The following is a 7,672-nucleotide window of genomic DNA, read 5'->3' on the forward strand; positions in this document are numbered from 1 at the left end:
AGAGGGGGGAAGGGGCGGTCGGGCCAGGCCCCGCGGCGGGAACATTCCTCTTCCTCTGGGGGGGGTGGTGGTGGAGGAGCCGATGCCGAAGAATGCGTCCGCTGACAGACTTGTAAAGAGCGCACTGCAGGACAAGCACAGTGGGAAAAAGGTGGGCAACGCTAATTTAACATTTCCGACACGTTCCCGGTTGTACGGGGTGCGCGTATAGGCTTGCTGATAAATTAATGATCGCTGGTTAAAATCGCACGCACGGCACTAGGACGCGCTCGACTTCCCTCGCCAAATCTATTTTTCCCGTTTCCCCTCGATGTGTGCGATGCAAAAGTGATTGAGATTTCCCTCCTTTAGAAAGGTTTATTTTTGTTTTTCTCTGTCGATTACCTGTCAGCAGGATGTGACAGCATGCCTGTGTTGCATTTGTACTCTGTGGTCTCGGCAAATATGTGTGCGTGTGTTTGTGTGCGCGCGGAGCTCGGCTTCCTGCACAAAAGGTGCGGGTTACAGAGGAGCAGACGGCTCCGGAGCGGCTTCCCCGGCTCTCACGATGGGCGCGCGCACCACAAGGAGCGTCTCTGCATGGCGCGCGCACGAGCCGCTTCTGGTGCCGTTGTCACATCACTATTTGGGGTCAGTAACATTTGATTTCTCTCTCAAGAAGTTCAGCTGCGCCGAACGGAGCGCTGGGCGTCTGGGCCTGCCGCGCAATAGGCGGTGTCTGTTTAAACTTGAGACGTGCCGCTGCCACGCTCCTGTGCGCGCTGCTCTGTCGCCCAGGCCGCCGGAGGACTCAGCCCAAACAACCGAGAATCATGTTTGCTAATCTGTATCGCACCTTGTGCGTTTTGAGGCACGTAGTTTGGTTTTTCTTTTCCACGTCTCTCCATTCTCGTGCCTTATTAAATCCTTTGTATGGTTTCTGACAGCACTCTCCTCCCTTCTTCCCCCGTGAGCGCAGACTTCAGTAGGCTACAGTAGGCGGCTGTTTCTCATAACTGCCTCTCCAAGTGGGAGGTGTTTTTTTTATTTAATCTACACTTTCCACCCCAAAGAAGCAGCAGCTTTATCTCCTGTAGCTCCAATAAGGTACAATGCGCCAATCCTGGATCAGAACTCAAACTCAGGTGCTGCACAGTGAAGGCAGTGATCTCCACTTTACTCTCTGTTTAAATGTGAACATGTTCTAACAACTTTAGGCTATATGTCATTGCAGCAGCCGTCCCTTTCTGGCCAGGAGAATGAGCCAATGGAAATAGCCAGTGAAGAAGAAGATCGGGAAGAGAATGAAGAAGAAGAGGAGGAGGAGGAGGAGGAGGAGGAGGAGGATGCCCGGAGTTCTGATGAGGAGGGAGGACTATCCCCAGTAGCCATGACAACTGAACCAGGACTCAGTGAGAAAACCACAGAAGATGTTGAGAATGAGATAGCATCAAAGCAGGAGAGCCCCCACCAGCAGCAGCATGGTGGCAAAGGTGTGTGTGCTGCCATTATCCATAGTGACCTATCACCAGTGACTACTGTTTATGTCACTACAATCATATAATGTTACTTACAAATACGTAAATATAGATGAGGCTTTTTTAAAAGTTCCTTTTAAAGTAAATGTCAACGTTTGATATGCATTAAGATATTACACATCTGTCTGATAAAACTGGTGAAAATGGGACAGGATGTGGTGTCTCTCTGCTGCCTACAGCGCTTCTCTACCCTGTGCTGTCACAAAAGGTCCATAAACTAGCCCTGCCAACCATCTAGGAAAGGTTATAAGAAACATTTTTCAAACTGCCAGTAGTCATTTCAAACAGCCACCTTTCATCTGTAAGTCAGAAACAGTGGCTGTCAGACTGAAGAAGTCACATTCTTTTGCACAGAGAGGGTGGGACAAAGAAAGAGCAAAAACCAGGGTTAACATAGGTTTGGCTTTTTGGAATGAGAACATTAAAGCAGTCAAAAGACTCCAATTTGATTCAGATATAGCGTTCTTCCCTCTCGATGGCCTTAGCATCTAAAGCAACAACCCAGCATGGTCAAGATTTTACCTTTGTATTGAATTAATATGATTTTAAATTGGGAGTAATTCAAGCTTTGTATAACGTCAGTGCTTTGTGTCACATTAGCAGTAACCAGAGTGCTCTACTGGACTGCCAAACTTATTCATTAGTCAGGTAACACTAGCTTCAGACTGGAGGCCGCACTTTGTACAGTTTGTCACAACCAGGCATCCGTAGTTTACATCGTTGCTAGGAAACAGGATTTGACGGGAGCTTAGATCTATCAATTAGAGCTGGATATGGTACCAGCAAACAGCTGTTTGGCCTTTTTTTTGCCACAACTTTTTGTTGTACTGAAACAAAAAAATCCTCCTAGGTCCAAAAAGCATTTTCTCCATAGACCACAACTATAAAAGAATTGTTCATAAAACTGTTGAATGGACATCTCCATCTATAAACGAGTTTGTATTATGATTTTTTAATCCATGGAGGTTTTATATTTGTAAAACGTCCCCATAGACATGTAAGGTCTATATGCCAGGGGCAGCAGGGGGAAACACTAATGTGCATGTGCAGTGAGCTGCTCAATGCAAAGGCAAACCCAGAAAAGAAAAACTTTTTTTGTTGTATGCGTCAGGTGAGCAACTTTCAGTGGAAAGAATGGGCTCCATTTTGTATTCTGGTATCCAGTTCTCATAATATATTCATGGATGGGAGGGGCCAAGAGCAGTAGAGTATTGATCCCGCCACACATTTCTATCCAAACCCACCCCAAACCATAGAGTGTGGTGGCCGAGCCTGATTGAGCCCAATGCAGTATGGCCCTTGTGTGTCTAATATCATGGCTAGAGTTGTCATGCACTTAATCTGAAGCAGTATAGGCATTATAGGCTCGTCATTTGAATTTTCAATAGGCTAGATCTTCAAAATTAGACTAAAAATAGTGCAATTATGCCTGTTTAGCTTAAAATTTGACCCAAGTGGCTGAACTCGCCCCAAACCTTTGGGTACCAATGGGTGAGGTCAGGTATCCAGCCTTTAGAGAGTGGTAAGGAGTGTCTTATAGTGTCAGTTTACTAAACCCTAGAAATTAGGTCGAGTGCCTTTAATGTCTTCTATTACAATTTAAACTGCTGCTTTAATCTCCTAATTTAATTTTATGAATGGCCAGCTTAATTCAATTATTTCTTGGGGGGGTTTCCCTTTATATACCATTTTTAAGTACTCTACAAATATACAGAACAGTAGCAATTACTGCAGCATCAATTTCTCCTGAATAGTAAATAGTTTTAAACCCGCTTTACTTATCTGCGTTTGATTGCTGGTTTCTCAGGAATGGATTCTTTTACCAAGACACTGTTTCCACCTGCTCAGGGAGCATCACTGTCACCGTGTAACAGTGCACACTTGGAGGAGAGAGCTCTCATCCCTGATGAGCTACATATGGGAGTACAAGTAAGTGCAAGCATGTGCATCTGTGCTGTTGGTTTTTATTTCCCACACATTATCAAAAAACCATCATAATGACTCCCGCAGACATTGGTGATGAACCGTGTAGTCCAGCCAGGGATCTGTCTCCCTCATTCCTGTCATCACTCTACTACTGTCTACTACTACTATTACAAAGAAAGAGTAGAAATGGCCCCAAAATACTTAGAAAATATACTACCACATCCCAATTCCTTAGTGGTGTAATAAGTAATGAGTATGCTCTTACCAGTAAGTCTTATATGTATAAATTTAACATTGTAAAGCAGGTGTTATTATTAAAGTACTAATTGTTTAAAATGGCTCTTTTCAGAGGGTTATATAGGTTATTATAATTTTGTTACTAGCGCACTAACATGCAAAGCAATGTTTTAATATTGTATCTGATGAAGGCTGTGCTAACTTTAAAGGTAGGGTTGGTGATCCTGGAAAAACCAGCAAGAGGAATCTTGATTTTGAAAATATGCCAACCAGAGAAATCCCACCCTTTTGCTCTGACTTCTCTCCAAAGCCACTCCTCCAAAACGCAATGCACACTGCAATGCGCACTGCCTGACCACTACTTACAGATTTCAGGAAAATAACAAATGCCCCCAAACAAAACCAAACCAATAATTAACTGTCCAGCAGAAATACGGCCACCATTGTGTCACTTTTCAGCCCCTTTTATTCTCTCAGTTGTCACCATCATTTCAAAAGCCATGCCAATGTTAATTCTGGCTTTACCTTATGCAGCATCCAACTTCTTTTTAGTTGTAACTTTCTCAAATATGGTGTCCACTTGTGACTGAAAGTTGCTGTGGGTACCTTCTCTGCCATAGCTCGTAGCTTTAGCTATAAAAACAGATCGGTAACACATCAGCCTGCAACACCTTGTGGGAGACTCTTGGCTGTTGCATTAAGTGCAAGGGCAGAGTACGCACAAGTAGGAAGTAGGTGGACAGGCAGGTAGGCCATCCAGTGGTTTTGCTTGGGTCGAGTAAAATCACTGGTCAGGCTTTTTTCAGCCCTGCTGCTACAGATGATAGTTTCTTTCTTTATGCTCTCGGTGCATTTAATGTATTCACTGCCATTGGGATGAAAAGAGAATTTCAAGAAATGTAACAAAAAAGCTTCTGAAAAGAATCACCAACACTACTTTTAAGTCTTTTATATACCATTTGGAACTAGAGCAATGCTTTTTGTGCAAATCTTTGATTATGAAATCTGAATCTGCAAAGTTACTCATATCTACGTCAAATAACTATAATGTTATAATATTATCTTCCCTGAAATGTAGTGAAATGGAAACCTATAGAAGATTAATAATATATTAAAAATACTCAAATATAGTACAGGAATTTAAAAAATTGTATGAAACTTGAAAGACATCACAGATGCCATTGCAGTTTTGCCATGAAACCAGCTCTGTTCATTTTGGGTGGAAGTTATATCCCTCTGTTGTTTTAATATGATTTTACCTCACGCATTGAAGTGTTCCAAACTACAGGTATTGTGTTTTTGTCAAGATACCTCCTCAGGCTTTAACAGTGAGTTCTACGTTACTGGTCATCTCAAAATGTGTGTGTATTCGTCTACGTTTGTGTTGTAAACACAGTTGGAGGTGATGACAAGAAATCAGACTGAGCTTAATGTTTCCTTGAAGGCTTAGAGTGTAAGACTGAGGTTGGGGTGTCGTCTTGCCTGCTCACACCCACCGCCTCCCCGAGAGACTCTGGCCTGTCTGAAGAACGAGGGATAAATGGAGGAGTTAGCACTGGCGGGTGAGTGCAGCAGAGATACTGAAACAGCAAACGGCATCAGAGAGCCGGCATAGCACCTGCTTCTACTTTTCTTGGCTTTTTGGATCTGCTGAAGTTTCTTTTTTCCTTCTTGTTGATTTTCTGGAAACAAGTCTAATGTTTTTAGTGCAGTGAGCCAGAAAACTCATGAAAACGAGGCATGAGGCCATGGAGGCTCTATTGTATTGTTTTTAATGTGAAGCATGAAAGTACACAGGTGCTTGAATTGGCCTGGAATTCTAACTCGGTGCTAAATCAATGCTTCTTCTGTGGTTTTGGTTGGCGGATCACAGCAGGATGTTAATGCATACGTAGAATATTAGTTAAGTTGAGTACAAGTGGGAAATCATTTACTTTTACATAAGAAACGCTTCATTCTTTGTTTTATGGCACTTCCAGTTATACACCTTCAGCCTTGCAACAGCAGGTCACTCAGTGCCGTACTGCAAGGTTTCGTAGGCATCTGTCTCAAGGTATCTGACCGATTAAAATAAGCATAAATAATTTCATCATACTTAACATTTGTTTGTGCATCCCTTGCAGTTAATGATAGTCTAAAGTTTACAACCCACAGACATCAACAGATACTTGATATTTCCCTTGGAGATGCTCTGCCTGGCCTGTTCTGCAGCCATGTTTACTTCTTGTTTATTTTAGGGCATTTCTTACTAAAGTCTGGTCTTCAGCAAATAAGACACATGTTCACTTGGATCAGATGACCGACTAGTCGAGACAGTGTTGTCATTGAGTCACAAAACCCTGAGTCTAAGTTGAGTCTCGAGTCCCAAGTGTTCTAGTCAGAGTCAGGTCCAAGTCGAGTCACTGTTAACCCGAGTCTGAGTCATTAGGGTGTACATTAAACACCACTGACACAGTTCAAACCATTTCAAAAGGAGTCCACTTACTGTGTGTGACATTATAGTTAAAGAATCTTTGATGAAAGTCTCACACTCTTCAGTCAATATCAGAGTGAACCCCCTCAAATTAAGACTGAATGTTAGAACTTAACCTCGTAATCATTGTTTAATCTGAACTTTACTGTACTGAAGTACAGAGCCGAGGGCAGAACTATGTTGACTGTATTGTGGTCTGGCTGTAAGAGGTATATTTCTCCCTCAGTATTTAGTAAATGTGCCATCTGGGTATTGCATGTTTTCTTTATACCACACAGTCCAAGATGAGTGTGTTACCACTGTAAAAGATTGAAACCAAGTCTGCACCATTCAGCATAACCAAACTGTAATATCTGATACTCCAGTTTACACCAACAGTGACACAGAGCAATTCCAAAATCAAGGTTCATTTCATCCATCTGTAAAAACATAGAAATCCCAGCGTTCCCATCTTAATCAATCAGGCTGATTAGCAAGTCATGGGAAATATGTTTTACCCATGAAATAAAGCAACACAAAACCTCTTTCTATAATAAAGCCCTGCCTCATCTGTTTAGGTGTGTGAAGTCCGAGGGAGCCAGTGGAAGCCCAGTGGACTGGACGGTGTCTGATGTGGTCAGTTATTTCACCGCAGCAGGTTTCCCTGAGCAGGCTGCAGCCTTCAGGACCCAGGTGAGCCTGTAGTCTCCTTCAACAACCACTAGATGGCATCACAGGCAGGATTAATGGCTGCACTTTAACAACTGTAACCTACATCTACTTACCCACTTTGCTTTGCTCTCTTCTTTAGGAAATCGATGGAAAGTCTCTTCTCCTCATGCAGCGTAACGATGTTTTGACTGGCTTGTCAATCAGGCTCGGTCCCGCCCTCAAGATTTATGAGCGTCACGTAAAGGTTCTGCAGAAAACACACTTTGAGGATGAGGACTGCTAACAACTCGCACACGAAATACATACAGAGACAAGTTATACTTGTATATAAGTATAACTCAAGTAATCCTATAAAAATGCATGCATGGTATACAATACGCTTCATTTTTCATCTCATGGCAAACAGCACACTCTTCCTCCCTGGGCCTCTACAACTACTCTGATCTATAAAGGACAAACAGAGATGAGACTGGAATTCCTGCACAACAAGGAATTTCATCCAAACAAAACACAAACGTTGGAAACTAGGAAATCAAACTCATAAAAGTTTAAGATGCAGAGGTTCAAAACACTCATGCAGTTTCTTTTTTTTTATTTACAGCGATCAAGCACTTTGCAATTTCATCATTAAACTGTTCTAGATGGAGGTTTTTTTTTACCTGTTCTGCACTGGTCTTTATGCACATTTTAAATGAGGTTGAGGTTATTATGTGAAATTCCAGAAAATTTTGGTTTATTCTTTGGGGCTGTCATGTGAGGGTTTCTGTGATGTGAGATGTGAGTGTGTTTGTCATTATACACACAGCCAGATTGAACAGCAACACATTAGGAGCAAACCTGAATCAATAAATTCCCAGAAACTGGTGAG

At 42.4% G+C, this 7,672-nt stretch overlaps 2 protein-coding genes across 3 annotated transcripts in view; both read left to right on the plus strand.

The window, feature by feature from the left end:
* samd1b (sterile alpha motif domain containing 1b) overlaps window positions 1-7,664 on the plus strand; it is a 9,241-nt gene extending 1,577 nt beyond the window's left edge. Inside the window, exons 2-5 of the mRNA XM_020587459.1 lie at window positions 4,988-5,039; window positions 5,125-5,242; window positions 6,711-6,825; window positions 6,944-7,664. Coding sequence (XP_020443115.1) covers window positions 4,988-5,039; window positions 5,125-5,242; window positions 6,711-6,825; window positions 6,944-7,087 — 429 coding nt within the window. The 3' untranslated portion in view covers window positions 7,088-7,664. The remainder of the gene's footprint in view (window positions 1-4,987; window positions 5,040-5,124; window positions 5,243-6,710; window positions 6,826-6,943) is intronic.
* On the plus strand, window positions 31-3,655 carry LOC109952398 (histone H3.v1-like). Of its 2 annotated transcripts, none has more exons than XM_020587456.1 (3): window positions 31-1,124; window positions 1,214-1,472; window positions 3,325-3,655. In XM_020587456.1, exons 1-3 carry the CDS (start codon window positions 1,092-1,094, stop codon window positions 3,513-3,515), a joined length of 483 nt encoding a protein of 160 aa, XP_020443112.1. In that variant the 5' UTR covers window positions 31-1,091; the 3' UTR covers window positions 3,516-3,655. The 2 variants fall into 2 exon arrangements, with proteins under 2 accessions (XP_020443112.1, XP_020443111.1); XM_020587455.1 differs by having other exon boundaries at window positions 31-151.
* Window positions 7,665-7,672: the final 8 nt, after the last annotated feature.

This window comes from Monopterus albus, unplaced genomic scaffold, assembly GCF_001952655.1.
Source record: "Monopterus albus unplaced genomic scaffold, M_albus_1.0 scaffold458.1, whole genome shotgun sequence".
Taxonomy (NCBI): domain Eukaryota; kingdom Metazoa; phylum Chordata; class Actinopteri; order Synbranchiformes; family Synbranchidae; genus Monopterus; species Monopterus albus.

Bases quoted from the DNA above. Each gene is read 5' to 3' on its own strand.
- LOC109952398 (XM_020587455.1), top strand. From the start codon at position 83: ATGCCGAAGAATGCGTCCGCTGACAGACTTGTAAAGAGCGCACTGCAG. The intron at 152-1,213 runs GTGGGCAACGCT...ATGTCATTGCAG, and splicing joins ACAAGCACAGTGGGAAAAAG to CAGCCGTCCCTTTCTGGCCA. The intron at 1,473-3,324 runs GTGTGTGTGCTG...CTGGTTTCTCAG, and splicing joins GCAGCAGCATGGTGGCAAAG to GAATGGATTCTTTTACCAAG.